The sequence below is a fragment of the Cricetulus griseus genome, chromosome 7 (assembly GCF_003668045.3).
Source record: "Cricetulus griseus strain 17A/GY chromosome 7, alternate assembly CriGri-PICRH-1.0, whole genome shotgun sequence".
In the NCBI taxonomy this organism is placed as follows: domain Eukaryota; kingdom Metazoa; phylum Chordata; class Mammalia; order Rodentia; family Cricetidae; genus Cricetulus; species Cricetulus griseus.
Genome location: NC_048600.1, coordinates 103,734,916 through 103,755,508, shown reverse-complemented (window position 1 = coordinate 103,755,508; position 20,593 = coordinate 103,734,916). Strand labels below are relative to the sequence as shown.

Sequence of the window (20,593 nt, the reverse complement as noted above, 5' to 3'; positions counted from 1 at the left end):
TACCATGCCTAGCTTTGGTTCCTGCCTTACAATAACCAAGACTTGACAATCAACAAATGTTTATCTCCAGCCTAGCCCCTGCTCCCTGAACTCAGAATTCTATCAAGTTTGCATGCGCTCCCACGCTTTTCTTCCCAGAACCCTCTGCCAGCTCTTCTAGCAGACTCTGTACCTCATTAAATGGTCAGTGCACTTTATCAGGTGCTCAGGTAGCAAGCCTTGGTAAATATCACTTGACCTCCCGGTTTACCTTGTTTTGAAAGTATGTTCACTGTCCTCCACACCTCACCTCTCCACCTTCCCACCCCAATTTAAGTGATCATGCAGTGGACACTGTAATAACCTCCCCGGGCTTGTTTTGTTTAAGCTCTTGCCTGCCGAGGTTTCTCTCCCACCCCTTCCCACGTCATAATGTACTCTTAAAACACAAACCAGAGCACTCTCCCCCAGTCATGCCACTCATCTGCCCAAACCCCACCTGGCTGTCTCCTCACTGCTTTTGTACATACCTGGAATGCTGATCTTACCCTACCCATTACCTCTCCTGCCTCACCCCTGACCTATCTTGGCCTACTATGCTTCAACCATAATAACTTCCCTGACTTCAGAGCCTAGAAACATGTATTCTCTAATAATCAGTCAGTGCTCTGCCAGAATGTCCCCAATGATGAGGCGTTCCGTGTCACCAGGCTGTGAGAACAGAATCCCACTGTACCTCTCTTCTCCCCGTTATCCTGCTCTTTCACTATAGAACAGGTCACTGGACACCGATTTCCACTTCTTGTCTGATATAGCAGGTGTTTGGTCTGTTTTATTTCTTGTCTTAGTAGTGCCTGGCAGCTAATACGTGACATACTTTTATGATGAAGTAAATTAGAAAATGTGTTTTTGATTTTTGAAAAAGGGTTTTGCTATGTTGATGGAGCTATACTCAAATTCCCCATTTTTCTGTCTTGGCCTCTCAAGTTCTATCTTTATTTGTGTATGCTAGCTAAACCTGGAGGAAGGAGAGCTACTTACCTGTATCAGTCTTGATTTGATAGCATCACTGCACGGCTGTTTGTCAACTAAACTTCATTCCTGTTCCAGGCTGAGATTTCATATTCAGGGTAAAACAGAAGCTATATTGAGCCACACAATTCCAATTTTTCCTTAAAGACAGTATTTTTAAATACATTTTACATCTTATGTGGGAAATGGAATGTAATGAGCATGAAACCATGCAGACAATTTTACAAGCAGTTATTACTTTAAAATGAAAGTAGTAAAAATGACTACTTTGCACCCAATTGAATGTATATGGCTCTTGGAGCAATGCCATTAGGAAGCCTGGAAATCTAAGTAACAAAAATGCTTCATGTAGAATGTATGCCTGAACATGTGTTATGCTTTCTTCAGTTTCTGGAACACTCCAGTTCAGTATTACTACAGCCTGTTAGCCTACAGACTGCCACAGCAGCTCCAGCCAGCCAGAGGCTGCCAACCTTGCCCAGCAATCATCCAGGTACACAAGACTCTATACTTCGCAATAAATAAGCCACTTTGTGAGAATGCTGGACTCTGCCAAAGATTAATTCGGAGAGCTCATTGTACTTCGAAGCCACACATAATAAACACAGGGCTGACCACCATTATGATTAGGAGATTATAAAAATACTTGTGGTGGCCTGGCGTTGGTGGTGCATGCCTTTAATCCCAGCACTCGGGAGGCAGAGGCAGGTGGATCTCTGTGAGTTCGAGGCCAGCCTGGTCTCCAGCGCAAGTGCCAGGATAGGCTCCAAAGCTACACAGAGAAACCCTGTCTCGAAAAACCAAAAAAAAAAAAAAAAAAAAAAAAAAAAAATGTGCTGAACTGAATGTTATATCTGGTTCACACTAAAATACATGAAATTTTAAGTTGAGGTTTGGAAATTTTTTTATGTATAGGCCTCATGGAACTTAGTAGCATTTGAACCATTTTGGCTGTATTTGTTAAGACTCATATATTTATATTCTAAATATGTCAGACCATTAATTGCTCATGTCTTTTTCTTTCCTATCACGCACCTGAAGTGATAACAAACAATGATCTCCAGCCACCCAATTACTACGAGGTAATGGAGTTTGATCCCTTAGCTCCTGCTACAGAGTAAGTCATTTATAAAATTATTAATTTATGCTTGGTTGCGGTTCCCTTTGATGACAGTGCTAACTGAGCTTAGCCATTCATTTAACTTTGTTTAGCTCTTGGCAGAAATTTATGGCCTTATTAAAAGTGATTTATGAGGTTTTATAGTGGCTATTGCTCTTAATGGCCTTACTGTTCTCAGACCATGACTGAAAAATAAAAATGCTAGGGTCACATATTAAGAAGTAACTGGAACCGACATTCAACACAGATTTGGTGGCAAGTGTTTCTCTAGCTGGAGAAGGACACTATCTTTTGCTGGCATGTTAATGCCACATTTTAAAACTGTTCCCCCTGAACTGAATCAAAAGACATGTGAAAGAACTTCTTGTGTTCAACATGGCAAAAATATCCTTACAAGTGACCACTGATATTAAATTGCTTTATAGCCAGGTATAGCCATACAGTATTTCAGCATGTAGGAGACAGTAGTAGGGAGATCGCAAGTGAGGCCAGTGTAGGTGACAGACCTTGTCCAAAAGGAAAGTAAAAATGCTTTAACTTGAAATTCTTCAGGAACCATCACTTAATGATTTCCTGTTTGTCAGGCTGTATATGGGATGGTCAGCACATTATTTTATATTTATTTGTCTGCATGTATGTCTGAGCAGCACATATGTACCTCTACCTACAGAGACAAAAAGAGGGTGTCAGATCTCCAGGCCATTGTAAACTTTTTTGTGGTGCTGGGAATTGAAACCAGGACCTGTGAAGAACAGCCAGTGCTCTGCACTGCTGAGCCATCTCTCCAGTCCTCTAGTATAGATTCAGTATCTATTCTTGAGTGGGATGATTACCCCCCAAATTGTGAAAAATGCTCAAAATGAGTTTTTGGAAATCACTATTCAGAAACTGGCAGCCTGGAGTCGGTATCTCATCCCCAGCTGTAGTTCGTTTGGCCTGTGTAGAATTTAAAATGTGCCGTTTAAAAATCAATTACCAACAGTTAAAAACTAGTATGTCCACATAGTACTTCTCAAGATTTGGATTACTGTAGAAGCACCAAGTCTGTGTTCCTAATGTTAGCAAAGGTGGTGATTGTAACGAATATCTGTCTGCTGTACAGATGTTCTGAAGTTCACCATGTACCAATGACTGCCAATTGGAGCAGGTTTTCTTGTACCACCAGCTCTCCCTCAGTTAGGGCACAGGGATTTATTATTAGTTATTAATGGTCAGCCTTAGTTTAGGCTTGCCCCACTAGCTCTTAAAACTTATTTTAACCTGTTTTTCATCTGTTTTGCCTTGGTGCTTTGTACTTTTTTTTTTTCATGTCCTGGCACATGTAAGCATCAATATAGTGTCACTTATTTAAGTCCTTTGGGTAGACAGCCATTTTGGCACCATTTATTAGCAAACAGTAATGGACCCAGGAGACCTTCCTGCCCTGACCTGAGTGCTGGGATTACAGCCATGTACCACCACACCCACCTGCTAGGCACTTTAACTCAGGATGATGGAATTTCTCTCGGTCAAGCTTGATAAAGTAGCTGTGTCACTGAACTTATGTAGTTTTGTAGTTAAAGAAACTGGTACTTAAATTCCATGTCCAGATATGTCAGGCATATTTAGATTAATTAATTGCTCTAAGTAGGTATGTGGTGTCCTAGGTACCATAGGTGAGATGGTCAGTAGGGAGCTGGAGAAGAAACTCTTTATCACTGTGGTTTTTGCTTCCTGGAAACTTAGAGCCTCAGTTCTGTTGAAGGTCTCATGAAATCCAGGAACTCCTAAGGAAAATTAGAGACTCTTGGAAGTTCTGGAGTTTCCACATCACTGGTTGGCCAGGAATCCCAGGCCAAAAACTTTCTTTTTGTTCCATGTATTTATATATCTTCAGAATACACAATTCTCTTGAACATTTCATGAACACTCAAGGATGTTACTGTTACATAATTTTGAACAAGACATGCTCTCATAACATTAAATGTAATGTGGAGAAGGAAGTTAAACAAATTGGCAGGCAAATACATGTGTCAATAGTATGAAAGGGTTTAGTAACTAAAGTGAGTATGTTAGGAAGAACTAACGTAAATGAAGGCTAGAGGGAACCATAGGAGGCAGCATTATTAATTTTTGTCAAATCTACAGAATAACTTGAATAGAAACCCAGTAGAAAGCTTTAGCACAGGCTGGAGAGATGGCTCATCGGTTATGAGAACTGGCTGCTCTTCCAGAGATCCCGAGTTTAATTCCCAGTAACCACATGGTGGTTCACAACCATCACTAATGAGATCTGATGCCCTTTTCTGGCCTGCAGGGAAACATTCAGACAGAACACTCTATACAAAATTAAAAAAAGAAAGAAAGCAAGCAAGCAAGCAAGAAAGAAAGCTTTAGCACATACAGTGAACTGGAAATGCCAACAAGGACAATGAAGAAAGTAATAGGGAACCTAGTGCCAGGTGTGGAAGTTTAACCTGCACCTGGCTATAATGAACACTACCCACAGTACAACCAGGTCAAGAACAGAAAATCAGATGTTGGATTCATTTACATGAAAATAGGGTTTATTAAAAGCTATTTTAGTGAAATTAGGGACAGAAGCCGCATTTCAATGTAAAAATTAAGTGAAAATACATAGAAATAACTTACAAGAACTTAAGTGTAAAGACAGGGCTGGCTTGGGAAATAGAGGATTATTGAGGCAGGTCTAGTAGCTATGTGAAAGACTGCCTGGTATAAAAAGTGGAGCTACTGAGGGTAGAAGCTAGTATAGAGGGGGAAGTTGAAGATTTGGATAAGAGGGCACTTACTGAAGAGGTGTTTGAGAAGATAGGTTGACAGGATTGTCCAGGTAAAGGGCGATTCACATGACAATAAATTGTAGGGATTGAGAAAGAACAGTGAAGTTTCCACATTAAGATGGGAAACTTATTAAGACATGAAGTTTCTTCCTGAGAGATACTAAGATTAGTGGTTTAGAGGGTAAAAGGTAAAATTACTCCATGGAAAATAAGTCTAGAATTTTTAGAAACAGTAAAATTTATGGAGTTGGTTGCTTTGGTTTTGTTTCATAGTGCTGTTATTTTGGGAGGTTTCTCCCAGCTGTGTTTTGCTATATTCTATATATGAATGCCACCTTTGGGTACAGATATTTTTGAGCTATAAAAATACAAATAAGAAACTGAGTAAGTTATTAAAATTATAATTTATTAAAGGTACAAAGATAACCAACACAAGCTAAAGGTTTCTCCCAAGTTTAGGATATAATACCGTGTTAAATAAAGCAGACTGTTATTAATTTTTTGATTGATTTACTTTTATTTTATGTGCACTGATGTTTTGCCTTCATGTATGTCGGTGTGAGATTATGGGATCCCCCATACAGACACTTGTGATTTGCCATGTGGGTGCTGGGAATTGAGCCAGGGTCCTCTGAGCCATCCTTCCAGTCCCTAATATTTTTTAAATATTTTAAATTAGATTTTTTTTTAAGTTAAAAAAAAGTCAAACTGCCCAAATTTGAACCATAGTTTTCCTTTAAATCAGAAGTAAAAATAAATTGGCCTTTACTAGGCATGGGAAAGAACTCTAGCAGTAGATGTTTTATGTTAGAATAAGCTCAAGCATAAAGATCTTTTTATTCACTTAAGATGCCTCACACCCCTCCTCCCAACTCCCAACAGCCTGTATTTTTAGTTTTGATGGTGTTAATATAGTACTTTGCAACTGATATGTAATTCTTCTGTCTTGGTGGCTTTGTTTCAGAGCTGTTTATGAAGAAATTGATGATTACCACCACAAAGGAGCCCAAAGTCATAGTGACTGCTAAGGTACAAAAAGAAAAAAAAAGGGGGGGGGGGGAACACCAGCTTATGCAACATAAGATTCCACATAATTCAGTAGGATTATCACATTTTGTATTAAATTCCCTAAGCACCATTTAAGTCTGACACTTAGTACAATACTAAGTTCCTCTGAACTACTCAACACTGATCAGTGCTCATTAATGACAATCTCCATGACCTTATCTAAAAATGAGGCACAGAAATACAAAAGGTGGTTTCTGTGTGCAGTCCACACCTGTTACGTGGACCAAGAGAACGCATCAATATGCTCCTGCATCAGTTTTCCTATTTACACACTATTTAATGCCTGCTCTCCACTTTTATTCTTTCACATTCCCAACCATGGAAGAAGTGCATTCCAGTCTTCCCTCTGCTTAACTGTGGCATTCCAGTCTTCTACGAGTGCAGGAGATGGGCCAATGTCTTCCCTTTATTTCAGATGTATGATCGGCTCATTAGCAGTACAAAGGGCCCACTCTTTAAAGTAGTCCCTGCTCAACTGAGGCCTGAAAGAGAAGACCTGCTAACAGAAAGAAAGCCAGTGGACCACTTCTCCGCTATAATGAAGCTTCAACAGAACAGTTAACATTTCTGGGCTAACACTGCTGTTCCTGACAATGGCTCAGGATTTCAGAAGCTGGATATAACAAGGGCAACTTCAGCAGAAGGAAAACTGCCTGGTACTAGTCCAGCTGGTTGAATTGTAGACTTACGCTGCGCAGGCATTCCTACCAACAGCAATCATCACAGACCTACAAGGGTACTTGAAGATCGTCCTGCTATCAAACATTGTGAACAGATGGGGCAGGAAGTGAAGAAAGTGAGTGCCTTCATTTAACTGAATTTGAATGTAGATGTCAGTTTGCACTTGTTTATAAATAACACTTTGGTTTAAACTTGATGACTTTTTTAATTATACTTCAAGTGCCTGAGCAGGCCACTGCATCAGGTGGCCTTTATAATGTTAAACATTCTTGCCTTTTATTATCAATTACATTTTGATTTGAAACAAAGGCTACTGGAAAACACTTAAAATTAAATGACTATTATTTGTCAGAGTTCTGTTGTTTTTATTTCATTTTTTACCTCAGAAGAGCTTTATATCAGTAAGTCTTCACAATTTCATCCCTACATCTTACATTGATGAACTTGGAATTATGACAGTAAATGATAGAGCATAGTCTAGCAGGTGAAATTCTTCTGTCAGATTTTATCACCATTTCCAAGTCATTGTCTATTCAGTACTCTGAATAAAGCAGACCTGAAATTTCACAGGAAAAGCCACACTTGAATTAAGAATGCACACTTGGAGCAAGCTGATAGAGCTGAGTGATTCCTCTTCCACTTACAGTTTTTAAAACTGTCAGTTCAGCCAAAGACGGCTCAGCAGGCAAAGGCATTTGTTGCCTTGCCTGCCGACCCTGATTCCCGAGACCCATGTGATGAAAGAAAACTGTCCCGCACAGCAAGTCCACTGACCACCAGCACATGTGTGCTGCAGCATGGGTGCCACTCATCTTCCCTACGCATTCACAAAATAAATAAACAATTTTTAAATAGTGTCAGTTTACACCGAAGGAAAGTAGCAGCCACCCTTGCTTATTGATAAGTTCTATGAACGAAAACAAACCACCTGTGCATATTTTCTTTTTCTAAGTTTTCAGATACATTGTTAAAAGTATGAAGGGCTAATACTATGGAAGGCACCTATAGAATTAAACTCAACTACTAAAACAGTTTGTGTGTGTCTATGTGTGGGCAGCCACAGCACGCATATAAAGGCAAGGAGTTCTCCTGCCTCAACCTCCCATCTCACTGTAAGGACTCTGGGATTGCAGATGCCAGCTACTCCATTCACTCTTTTACAGCTGGTTCCAGGAACCAGAACTCAAGTTGTCAGGCTTATGGGGCAAACAGTTTAACCCACTGAGTCATCTTCCTGGCCCCTCAGGTGGTTTTTACTAGTCATACATGTGGTACACTGGACAGTCAAATATTCTTCATAGGCTTGGTGAACAACATTCCTGCTCTATTAACACAGAGCAAATGTTCTTTTCCTGCCCTTAAGTACCATCACAAGACAGCAGCATCTTTTCTTTACAGACTGAGTTTTGAACCTATTCTCTCAGTCTTAAATGGGATAAATGAAGTTGGAAAGAAAGAGAACCATTTAAAATACAAGGTTTCAATATACATTACTGTAGAATATTTCTCTTCTGAGAAAGCACAATACATGATTTTCCAAAAATCACAAATCTGAAGCAAGTCTTGGAAGCTACTTCAATTATAGCCCGGAACTGGCAACTTGTGCCCTTCCTTTGCTTCAAAAAAAGTGTAAGAAAGAGTGATGAGATCAACATTCACCATTCTTGGATCTTCTGCAAATTCAGGATCAATGTAGAAAAACACTGGCATATCTACTTCTTCCTGTGGATTAAGCCTTTGCTCTTCAAAGCAGAAGCACTACAAATTATAGAAAGATACTTGGTTAGTAAAACTCTATTACTTAAAACAAAGCAATATTCATTCTGCCCTTAAACACCATCATAGGACAGCAGCATCTTTTCATCACAGACTGAGTTTTGTTTAAAGGTTTAGGAAACAATTTAATTCTAATCTTAGAAGCAAATACAGTAGCCAGGTGTAGTAGTGCAGCCCTTTGATCATGCCACTTGGAAGGCAGAGGCAGGTGGATCTCTGAGTTTGAGTCAGTCTGGTCTACAGAGCTGCAGGACAGCTAGGATACACAGACTCTGCCTCAAAACCAGGAAAAGGAGCAAACACGGATTTGGTTTCACTTTCCCTCCAGCTAGATGGTGTAAGCAACGAAGATTTCAAAAGTGGCATTATTTTTGGAAGAATAAGTACTGATCTAGGCTTTTATTTATTTTCCCTGAAACAGGGTCTCACACAGTAGCCCATCTTGGCCTAGAATCCATTATATATCCATATCCAGGCTGGACTCTACCTCATGGCATTGTTCTCATATCACCCTACTGTGACCTAGGATTACAGGCATGAACCACAACACCCGGCCAGAAAATGAATTTTTAGAAATTAAAAGCATTTAATTCATATTAAGCAGTTTCACATACTTTTAATATAAAGTTAACATATAGTTTACCTGTATTTTATTGAAATACTGTCCAGCTTCAAATGGTACAACATTGTATGTAGAAATTCCAATTATTGGTTTGTCAGTAGGATTCTTAGCTTTATAAAATGCCAGTGCAGTTTCTCCTGGTACCACCTGTTTCAATAAACACATATTATATCTGATGCTATTCTTTCCCCTTGCTAAATTAACAGTCATATTATTTTCCTATTCATTGGCCCATACTACCTAACCTAATGTACTGTGAATATTGCCACAAGCTTATCTTATTTTCAGATTGTATTTGCTTATGTCAATAAAGAATCAGTTATGAATGTCCCAGTTGGATGTCTGACGTCTTCAAGCAATAATCTACAAATCAGTTAAAATGTGTCCAAGAACAAGCCCGGAAAACCACAGTTCAAGCCCAACTACTTTATAACAGTTAAACCTGAATGTCATGATAAGCAAATGTTTAAAAGGATGCCAATATTAAGCTTACCTCAATTCTGAATAACTTAAATTTATAACCAGTATAAAACTGACTGAACAAAATCTGTTAAACTAAAAGGAGTTAACACTTCGAGAAATAAAAAAAAACCAACCCAGCAACAAAGGCTGTAAAGAATTTCCATAGAATCTTCTGTCACCTGTACCAATTCTCCATTACTGTTTACTGCCAGGCAAAAACATAACCCACAAAACCCTTAATTAAGATTAAATAATGTTAAATAATGTTTACTAAACTGGACAAGCACTATGTTTTATAAGGGTTTGTTAATAATAACATTTGAAATTAAGCCTTTTTTAAGGGTAATTTACAATTACAAATATTTGCAGGACTGCAATTTGTAAAAATTTAGAAGCATTTTAGATACAATGATACTCGAGTATAATATGACTATTGTTACTACTGAAATAATTACTTCACATCTTCAAAATTTTTTCTTAGTGGGGATTTACCTCAATGTAGAGTGCTTACATACAAGACCCTTGGTTCATACCTCAGTACTTTCTCCTCCTCCTCCTCCCAAAGTTGTATTTTTTCTTTTGACAGACAGAAATACTTCTGATAAACTGGTAAATTACTTATTATGACCAATGATTCCCCACATATTTTCTATTTTTCACCTATACCAGAGCAAAAGTCAGAAAGCTATGTGACATGATCAGGCACTGCTAAGCTCAACATCAATGACCAAAGGATTTAGTCAACTTTCAATCATATGATTATACACATATGACATTGTTTCAACTCGATTAAAAATTAAAATATAGCCAGTACCATACATAACACATTCGTCCATATCTCTAATTCATTTAGATCCTAATGCTATGGTTGAATATTTTTAAGGGGATATCAATGTTAAACTAACCTTAAATTTATTTGCAGTAAGTTTTTAACCAGAGTAAAACTGAGTGAATAAAACCTTTGTTTAAACAAAAGTCAATGCTCTGGGAAATCAAGAATAACAGCAAGGCTAAGCTGAGGCAGAAGGATCATGAGTGTGAGGTCGGCTTGGGCTACACAGTGAGACTGTCATGAGAACCCAAAATGTTATAGTTCCATTCAAATACAAGGTACTACCAAAGAGTAAATGTTTCAAAACACTAACATAGTCCTTGAATAATTCCTTTTTGTGAATTATATCCCATGAATACTATCAATGTCCTAGCATTTGGAAATGAGTTTAGCTGGGTTGACAGATGAACCCACGAGTCACTCACATATATCTCCGTTTGCTGAGGTCTGAAGTTCCACTGGAGACTAGCATGCACATCGGCATTGAAGGTGACCTTTATGATTCGATCCTTAACAGGCACCATGTTTTCAATCTGGTCTGACGAGTGCCCGGCCACTGCTGATCCTCCCAGTCCAGTAGTCTAGAACAAGACACTGGATACGTTAGTTAAGCAACAGTTTTTAGACCTTCACTTATTTCCTTGCTAAAAGTAAACCTGAAAAAAACTGAATGTTCCGCTCTGAGCCAAAAGGTATACTACCCCTGATTAGTTCCTGTTGTCAATGGCTTACCTATATTTGTTAAAGTGATTCCTCTTTTTTTTCAGCAACGAGTCATTTTAAAAAGCAGATTTTGAAGACATGCTATTATTATGAGTGTAAGCAAAACTTCTGAAGTGTAACCTTTTATTAAATAGTTCCCTTCATTGTTAGTGTACTTTACATGAGTGATTATTCACTTAAGAAAAGTTTACCCAAACCCTGTCATTTTAAATCAACACAAAACTGTCTATGGTCCTGCTTATCCTTTTCTAACACAGCTTTTAGAGTTGAAATCAGTCCGTAGATTTATTTTTATATTCTGCTTCCCCAGGGCATCATCAATGTTTTCCCATGCAGGTGGGTCAATGATTTTCTGACACTTATCTGTAATTCTCTTCATACACACAGATATTCTATCCTTCGTCACCAGTACCTGACCTTTTTTATTTAAAAAAAAAAAAAAAACTTTTTACTTTTGGTTATCCAGTCAACTACCATAAAGCACCAGGAATTTTTATCTGACATTTCTTCACCGCTATTATTTCCTTATCAGATGTGGGGGTGATGCTACTTCCAAGACATCCTTCTGCTGCTTGAGGTTAACGGAAGTCTGATTTTCACATAATTTTACCTTTCCTAAACGAAAAGCCAAGCGTGAGGCTAATGGAAGACTCTAAAAAAAGCTACTGTATCGACATCTTTCTCTCATTACACAAGTTACTTAGCTTCATTCAATTTCCCTCGACATTGTCAAAACTACACTTTCATCCTAAAAGGTAAATCGAGAGCAAGTATTTGACCTTATTTAACAGGTTAAGTATATCATTCTGATAGGAGACTGAGTTTTAAGATGAACCGTTTTCCTAAAGAATTTAAGTCGGTTGGATAAAAAGCAATTTAAGTGTTCTTCAAATATAAACTCCATATATATATTCATTCTCCATATTTATTTATTTATTTATTTATTCATTCATTCATTCATTCTTGGGGCACGTGTTATATTAAAGTTTCTCAAGTTCGATGCGATAATAGGTTTCGATGGGTTGTATTTCAATTTGCTCATCCAAAGGGACCGCTGCGTTCCACGTCTTCCTATATTTAACTTCCTCATTTCTTGCTCTAACACCTGGTGATTGCATGGCCAGTGTGCTAAACATGGAACTTGATTCTAAGACGGAACTTGATCCTAAGATGACATTTTAAAAACCTAACGTTAACACAGCCCGAGGAAAGCATGTGCACAGACACGCTCCGGAGTCTCAATGACGTCCTTTCTGTCGGTCTCAGTGCGACTGGCATTTCAGGGTGGACGATCCTTGTTTTGTTTTATTTTTAATTTTTATTTTGGAGGGGCGGGGTGTCCCGGGAACCTGCTGCACTCACTAAGTGCCGGGGAGTAGCCTGCGCTGCACAGCACGGCAGGACGCTCCTTCCTCCCCGTGCAAGCCCCATCGTTGCCGACCCGGCCTTCCGCGGGCAGCTTTCTGGGCTGACCTCCGTCTCCCAGGCAGAGGCCCCGCAGGGCGCCGGCGGCATCCGGCCCGCACCCGGTCCCTCCCTACCTGGCAGTAGAGCCGATAGAGGGGCACGGCGGCGTAGGAGGCCCCCAGCATGCCCACGGCGGCCGCGGCCACGTAGGTGAGCACCGTCTTGTTCCGCCGCCGCCACTCGTCCTCCTGCGCGCGCTGGAAAGGGTTGCTGCTCGCCGGCCGCCGGGGCGGCTGCGCGGCGGGACCCCGGGCCCCGCTCGGGCGCTTCCATGTCCCGAGCCGCCTCAGTCCGCGCTCGGCACTCTCCACGCTCCGGCCCGGCCACGCAGGCGGCCTCCAGCAGCGGCCGCACAGAGCGACCGACCTCCATCCCCGGCACCAAAACCCTCCCATAACCCCCCGGAACCAGGGCCCGCTCAGCGGAATCTCGCGATGCCTCGCGTGTCCCGCGTACGCGCGCACGCGCGGGTTGAGCCCCGCCGCTGCCTTGACTACCAGATTCCTCAGGTAGCCGCCGAGCTACGGAGGCCGGGTGGCCAGAAGAGGGTAAGTTCGCGTTTTTTTGTTTTGTTTTTTTGCTAGGTGGCTGTGCCTTGCTTGCACTTTGTTTCCCTCTCATACTTCTTTGATTTACTTTGTGGAAAGTGCATCTGGGCCCTCTGCAGACAAGCTCCTCCCTGGGGATTGTGCTGTAACACTTACACCCCTCTTACACCCCAAACTCCACCAGCCTTTGTCTCAGCGGCTCCCAGCGGCGGCTCTCCCGCGGGGCTTCCACTTGGAGTTTACTAGCCCTGTGGATTCTGTCTCGGACCTGAGCTCAGACAAACTTCCCTCTTTGATGACTGCTTACTGTGCACACCGCATCCCTCTCCAGCACTGGGCGTCTGCATCTCCTCAGCCCGCGGGCAGAAGTTTTCCACTGCGCTGATAGCTCTTTGCTGTTTACCCAGCCAAAAATCAAGTCAGAGAACCGCTCGCAAATTGCAGTTTGTTCAGAACAGAAGGACCAAGATATGAGGGCCCTTAAAGGAGGGGCTGAAAAGAATAAGGCTATGCATCTATGCATCCTGCAGGCAGAGTCACCCCCCCTCCCCCCGCGGGATATATGCAATAGCTTTCTTCAGTTTTCTAATAGAACAAACAAAGACAGTTATAAAATAGCAGCTAAGAGCAGATTCTGAGGTTAAGCACTGATAAATTTCCTAAGGTCTTGTCCTTCCTTTTATTTTATTTTGTTTTATTTTATGTTATTTATAACTTCCCTGTAACCCGCTGGTGTTATTTCGTGACTGGAAATCAAGGTAGTTTACGAGGATGAACATATAAAGTGATTTCCCCACTGCTTCAGGCATAGTAAGAATTTCATAAAAGTTAGGTCTAATTTCTAATGGCTAGAGTGGGTCTAATTATCTCCGCTTTGTGGGTTAGAAACCTGAAACCCTAAAGAACTGTTAACATTTATTCCTTGCACTTTTTTAATTGCCTGGGGCGCCATCCAAAAATAAATCAGGCATAATCACCTTTGTTATTCATTGCCCTGTCTACTGAAGGACTCAGAAAATAAACCTTTAAATAAGGAGATTTCAGATAACAGTGTCTGCCATCAAAATAGCTGGTGGCATGAAGTAATTGAGAGTGACAATGAGAGATACTGAGGTTATGTCTTTCTCTAAGAGGTAAAATAAGGTCTTCCTAGAGGTGACATTTGAGCCTATTCCTGAACCCTGAAAAAGAGCTACCCACAAAACAACAGTTTCAGGTCATACACAAGTCCAGAGGCAGGAATGGGTTGGGTAGGATTAGAAAAAACAAAACACAGGGTCAGTGTGAATCTTGCATAATGAGCAGAGCTGACGGGAAAGGAAATGGGGTCACAGCAGGTACACAAAGACCTGATAAAGTCATTTAAACCATGTCTAAGGGAAGCTTACTTAGGAACACAGGAGTGGTTCCATCTGAGTTTCTTCACACTGAAGGAAGACAAAGGTGCTAGTCACATGATGAGAAGGAAAGAGGCAACTGGAGTGGTAGTCTAAGAGGAGATGGAGACCTTGAATAAGTAGCTCATCAGTGGCCACCGGGCTTCAAAATTGCAGAGCTCATAAGATCTGAGTCACTGTCTAGTACAGCACTCGGGTGCATTGTTACACAAACTACAAAACTCTTACTCCACAAACTTGCTTCAGTTTTGTTATGGCACTGTTTGATCACCCTTTCCCTCTGTATGTACCTTGATTCTTATGCCAGATTGTCAGATATTCAGGATAAAATCTCTCATTTTAATTTTCTGACAACAGAGACTCAAATTCCATACTAGGGGGGGCTCAGATGGAAATTAAAAGCATTTGCTTTTCTTGTAGGCAGACCTGGGTTCAGTTCCCAGCCTTTATTTGGGGACTCAGAGCTTTGACTCCAGCTCCAGAGGCCCTGCTACCCTTTTCTAGTCTCTTCAGGTGCTCCACATACATACATGCAGGCAATATACTTGTAAATTTTTTTTAAATCCTATGCTAACATTAATGTGCTTGAAGCTAACAGTATATATCCTTCAACTCCCTCCCCCCACTTCCAGGTATTTTTTTCTCCAGATTATTCAAAACAGTTGTGTAAGTATGTCATTATTACAGTTGTAGTCATGAATGCTTTCATTTATTAATTGAAAATGAATATCTGATGTACAGCCATTTTGATTGCAGTAAAGTGAACTAGGTCTTTCTAGATTTCTCTTTTTTTTTTAAAGATTTATTTATTTGTTATGTATACAACATTTTGTCTCCATATATGCTTGCACAACAGAAGAGGGCACCATATCTCATTATAGATAGTTGTGAGCCACCATGTGGTAGCTGGTAATTGAACTCAGGACCTCTGAAAGAACAGTCAGTACTCTTAACTTCTGAGCCATCTCTCCAGCCCCTAGATATCTCTTAATAAAATAAAATAGGCAACAATCCAATCCCTATATGATAATATAAAATGACAGTTCGTGTTTATTAAAGTGTGTAATTAAAATATTTCAATTTCCAAAATTTACTTTGAAATTATTTCAAAAGTTACGTAATCATTGCAGACATAATAAAATTTCCACTTATCCTTCACCTCCTTTCCCTAATCTTAAAGATCTCTGTACCATTTTAGAAGACAGTAGACATGCTATTCTGGAACTGTATACTTAATACATACATGAGTATTGATTACAAGGACACAACACAGCCATCAAAATCAGGCACTTAGTGTTGGTCCAGTATTACCATGTTAGCATCTTGGGCCACCATAACAAAATACTTCAGACTAGGTTACTCAAAAAATATATAATGTCTCTGGAGGCTGGGAAATGAGGTACTGGTTTTATCAAACCACTGAGAAAATGGTTTCACCTCATTTTCTTATGAGGGTGCTGCCTCACTTGTAGCAGACTCATGTGCTAGCATGCCTGGGAGAAGTCAGGAAGCTCTGTGATGCCTTTCTGATAGACACACTCACTAACTGCATCCAATAGATCGCTTGTTCTCCATTACAGTCTCATTTAACCTTAATAGCTCTTTAGTCCACATGGAGCTATGCTGGGGCTGGGGCTTCCACATGAGGATTTGAAGGCACATGTGCCTTCAGAACTTCACACCATGGTATCCATGGATTCTTTCTTTTTTGGGGCGAGAGGGGTTTAGAGACAGGGTTTCTCTGTGGCTTTGGAAGCTGTCCTGGAACTAGTTCTTGTAGACCAGGCCAGTCTCAAACTCACAAAGATCCGCCTGCCTCTGCCTCCCGAGTGCTGGAATTAAAGGCGTGCTCCACCATCGCCTGTTTTGGTATCCATGTATTCTGGCTAAGTTAATACAGCTTGTGGTAGTTTGAATGTACTTGGCCCCCATGAGCTCACAGGGAGCAGCACTATTAGGAGGTGTGGCCTCTTTAAAGTAGGCGTGGCTTTGTTGGAGGAAGTGTGTCATTGGGGACAGGCTTTGAGGTTTCCTGTACTCAAGTTACACCTAGTTTAGCTCACTTCCTGTTGCCTGTGGGATCAAATTGTAACTCCTCCTGCTTGCATGCTGTCATGTCCCACCATGATAATAATGTATTAAAACTCTGAAACTGTAAATCACCCAATGAAGTGTTTTCCTTTATAAGACTTGCCATGGTCATGGTGTCTCTTTACAGCGATAGAAAGTCTAAGACACCACTTGTCCCAGTTATTTACAAATTAGGTCTATAATCCAGTGATCCAAGATGGCCCCTTGGTTTTAGCTGTCCTGCCTCTTTAGTTTTCTCCGGTCTGAAATAGTTCTTTAGTTGTTTTTGTTTGTTTGTTTTTTCTAGTACCAGTTGGTTAGTTACCATGTTGATCCTCCGTGTTTGTCTGGTTTCTGTTTGTGATGCTTTCTCATGGTTTCTGAGCCTCTGATGGAAACATAACAGAAGTAAGGTGCTTGTCTTTTTGAATTTCTTTAGGAGTCATATAGTATAAACTTGCTTCATGACTGTGAAGTTTTTTTTATCTCTTTACTAAGATGTAATGTCTTAGGGTTTCTATTTCTTTTTTTATCATTTTTTATTTAAATTAGAAACAAGATTGTTTTACATGACAATCCCAGTTCCCTTCTCCCTCCCATCCTCCCCTAACACCTCCCTAACTAAAACCCTACCTGTCACATACCCTTTCTTCTATTCTTCCCCTGACTCAACCTTTCTGCTCCCTCATGACCTCTGCATCCTTCCTCTTCTTCTGTAGCTCCCTCCCCCCTTCCTGTGATCTCAATTTGCACAGGGGATCTTGACCCTTTCCCCTTCTCCAAGGGACCATGTATGTCTCTCTTAGGGTCCTCCTTGTTTACTAGCATCTCTGGCAGTGTGGATTGTAGGCTGGTAATCCTTTACTCCATGTCTAAAATCCACATATGAGTGAGTACATATCATGTTTGTCTTTTTGTGATTGGGTTACCTCACTCAGAATTGTTTCTGCTAGTTCCATCCATTTTCCTGCAAATTTCAAGATTCCATTTTATTTTTTTTTCTGCTTAGTAGTACTCCATTGTGTTTGGATAAAGGTTTGTCTATCTTGTTGATTTTCTCGAAGAACCAACTCTTCGTTATATTAATTCTTTGTATTATTCTCCTAGTTTCCATTTTATTGATCTCAGCCCTCAATTTGATTATTTCCTGGCATCTGCTCCTCTGGGGTGTACTGGCTTCTTTGCTTTCTAATGCTTTCAGTTGTGCTGTTAATTCTCTAGTGTGATTATTCTCCTGTTTCTTCATGTGGACACTTAGAGCTATGAACTTTCCTCTTAGCACTGCTTTCAAAGTGTCCCATAGGTTTGGGTATGTTGTGTCTGCATTCTCTTTGAATTCTAGGAAATCTTTAATTTCTTTTTTTATTTCTTCGTCGACCCAGTAATTGTGCAATTTGGTATTACTTCATTTCCATAAGTTTTTAGGTTTTCTGTAATTCGTGTTGTTGTTGAATTCTGACTTTAAAGTGGTCTGATAAAATACAGGGGGTTATTTCAATTTTTTTGTACCTGTTGAGGTTTGCTGTGTTGCCAAGTATGTGGTCAATTTTAGAGAAGGTTCCATGTGGTGCTGAGAAGAAGGTAAATTGTTTTGTATTTGGATGGAATGTTCTATAGATGTCTGTTAAACCCAATTGAGTCATAACTTCTATTAGTTCCTTTGTTTCTTTGTTAAGTTTCTGTCTGGTGTTCCTGTCCAGTGGTGAGAGTGGGGTGTTGAAGTCTCCCACTATAAGTGTGTGCCGTTTTATGTGTGATTTGAGTTTTAGTAATGTTTCTTTTTTTTCTTTTTTCTTTTTTTTTTTTTTTTTTTTTTTTGGTTTTTCGAGACAGGGTTTCTCTGTGTACCTTTGGAGCCTATCCTGGCACTTGCTCTGGAGACCAGGCTGGCCTGGAACTCATAGAGCTCCGCCTGCCTCTGCCTCCCGAGTGCTGGGATTAAAGGCATGCGCCACCAACGCCCGGCTAGTAATCTTTCTTTTACAAACGTGGATGCCTTTGTATTTGGGACATAAATGTTCATAATTGAGACTTCATCCTGATGGATTTCTCCTGTGATGAGTAGGAAGTGACCTCCTTCATCTCTTTTGATAGATTATAGTTTAAAGTCCAATTTGTTGGCTATTAGGATTGCTACGTCTGCTTGTTTCTTGGGTCTATTTGATTGGAAAATCTTTCCCCAACCTTTAATTCTTAGGTACCATCTGTTTTTGAAGTTGAGGTGTGTTTCTTGTATGCAGCAGAAGGATGGATTCTGTCTTCTTATCCATTCTGCTAATCTTTTTATAGGCGAGTTAAGACCATTAATGTTGATAGATATTAATGACCATTTTTTGTTCATTCTTTTTTTCTTTTGATTTGGTGATGGTGGCAAAATTATGTGTGGGATTCTATCCCTTTTTCCTTTTGGCTATTGGTAAGGTGGGATTATCTATTACTTATATTTTTTTTGGTTGTAATTAACTTCCTTGGATTGCAGTTTTCCTTCCAGAACTTTCTGGAGGGCTGGATTGGTGGGTATGTATTGTTTGAATCTGGCTTTGTCATGGAATATCTTGTTTTCTCCATCTATAATGATTGAAAGCTTTGCCGGGTATAGTAGTCTGGGCTGGCATCCATGGTCTCTTAATGTAGGTAGAAAATCTATCCAGGACCTTCTGGCTTTCAGAGTTTCCATGGAAATGTCAGATGCAATTCTGATAGGTTTGCCTTTATAAGTTACTTAACCTTTTTCCTTTGCTGCTTTTAATATTTTCTCTTTGTTGTGTATGTTTGGTGTTTTGATTATTATGTGGCGAGGAGACCTTTTATTTTGGTTCAGTTTATTTGGTGTTCTGTAGGCTTCTTGTATTTTTATTGGCATGTCTTTCTTTAGGTTGGGAAAGTTTTCTTCTATAATTTTGTTGAATATATTTTCTGCGCCTTTGAGTTGGATTTCTTCACCTTCTTCTATACCTATTATTCTTAGGTTTGATCTTTTCATGGTATCCCATATTTCCTGGATATTTTGTGTTAGGAATTTGTTGGACTTAAGATTTTATTTGGTTGATGATTCTATTTCCGCTAGTGTGTCTTCAACTCCTGAGATTCTCTCTTCCATCTCTTGTATTCTGTTGGTTATGCTTACGTCTGTTGTTCCTGATCATTTACCCAGCTTTTCTATTTCCAGCATTCCCTCAGATTGTGCTTTCTTTATTGTCTCTATCTCAGTTTTTTTTTGTCTTGAACTGTTTCCTTGAGAGATTTGTTGATATCTTGTATTTTTTGGTTTGTTTTTCCTTCCATTTCTTTAAGGGATTTTCTCATGTCCTCTTTGAGGTCCTCTATCATTTTCCTGAAGATATTTTTAAGGTCATTCTCTTCTGCTTCATCTGCATTGTGATGTTCAGGTCTTGCTGGTGTATGGTTCCTAGTCTCCAGTGGTGTCATATTGGGTTTTCTGTTGTTGAATGTGCTTTTTCCTTGACCTCTTCTCATCCTTTCTTCTGGTGGGTGTAGCAGGAGTCTCTTCCTCTCTTGGTGGGTATGGGACCAAGGTTCCCTTCTGGTAGATGCAAACAGTTCCAATACTCTGATGTCATTGCTCTTGTTGTGGATGGAGGAAGAATTGCCACCGGAGCCTAGGCAGTGTCCGGGTGTGTTGGATCCCACTGAACCAGAACAGGACACAGCCCCTGGCCTACCTGGGCAGGTGGATGGAGGTGGAACTGTCCAGGTGTGTCAGGTCTTGCTGCCCATCTGGGATCTGGCTAGCAAACCCTTGGCGTCAGATGCCTCCCAGCAGGGTCGCTGAACCGGAACTGGAAACAGCCCTTGGCCCACCCTAGGGTTTCTGTTTCTGTTATGAAACATCATGGCTATAAAGCAAGTTGTGGAGGAAAGGGTTTATTTGGCTTGCACTTCAGCATTGCTGTTCATCATTGAAGAAAGTCAGAACAGGAATTCAAATAGGGCAAGACTTCAGAGGCAAGAGCTAATGCAGAGGACATGGAGGGGAGCTGCTTACTGGCTTGCTTCCATTGGCTTGTTCAGC

The 20,593-nt window shown here is 40.3% G+C and overlaps 3 protein-coding genes across 7 annotated transcripts in view; 2 read left to right on the top strand and 1 right to left on the bottom strand.

Moving 5' to 3' along the window:
• Positions 1–5,942, top strand: part of Tom1l1 (target of myb1 like 1 membrane trafficking protein) — a 44,731-nt gene extending 38,789 nt beyond the window's left edge. For both annotated transcript variants that reach the window (XM_035447411.1, XM_027426267.2), the window contains 3 exons: positions 1,399–1,504; positions 2,053–2,128; positions 5,879–5,942. In XM_035447411.1, coding sequence (XP_035303302.1) covers positions 1,399–1,504; positions 2,053–2,128; positions 5,879–5,942 — 246 coding nt within the window. The remainder of the gene's footprint in view (positions 1–1,398; positions 1,505–2,052; positions 2,129–5,878) is intronic.
• Positions 5,300–12,976, bottom strand: LOC100763079 (cytochrome c oxidase assembly protein COX11, mitochondrial). Its single transcript, XM_027426269.2, has 4 exons — positions 12,620–12,976; positions 10,781–10,936; positions 9,083–9,208; positions 5,300–8,421 (listed from the first exon to the last, which is right to left on the bottom strand). Exons 1-4 carry the CDS (start codon positions 12,938–12,940, stop codon positions 8,239–8,241), a joined length of 786 nt encoding a protein of 261 aa, XP_027282070.1. The 5' UTR covers positions 12,941–12,976; the 3' UTR covers positions 5,300–8,238.
• Stxbp4 (syntaxin binding protein 4) overlaps positions 12,958–20,593 on the top strand; it is a 152,512-nt gene continuing 144,876 nt past the window's right edge. The window contains exon 1 of one of the 4 annotated variants that reach the window (XR_004770715.1): positions 12,958–13,093. The gene's annotated coding sequence lies outside the window, so the exon portion shown is untranslated. The remainder of the gene's footprint in view (positions 13,094–20,593) is intronic. The other 3 variants (XM_035447410.1, XM_027426264.2, XM_027426265.2) reach the window with 3 other exon arrangements.

Bases quoted from the DNA above. Each gene is read 5' to 3' on its own strand.
- LOC100763079 (XM_027426269.2), bottom strand. From the start codon at position 12,940: ATGGGAGGGTTTTGGTGCCGGGGATGGAGGTCGGTCGCTCTGTGCGGC. The intron at 10,937-12,619 runs GTAGGGAGGGAC...GTCTTGTTCTAG, and splicing joins TCTATCGGCTCTACTGCCAG to ACTACTGGACTGGGAGGATC. The intron at 9,209-10,780 runs GTGAGTGACTCG...TTATTGAAACAG, and splicing joins CTCAGCAAACGGAGATATAT to GTGGTACCAGGAGAAACTGC.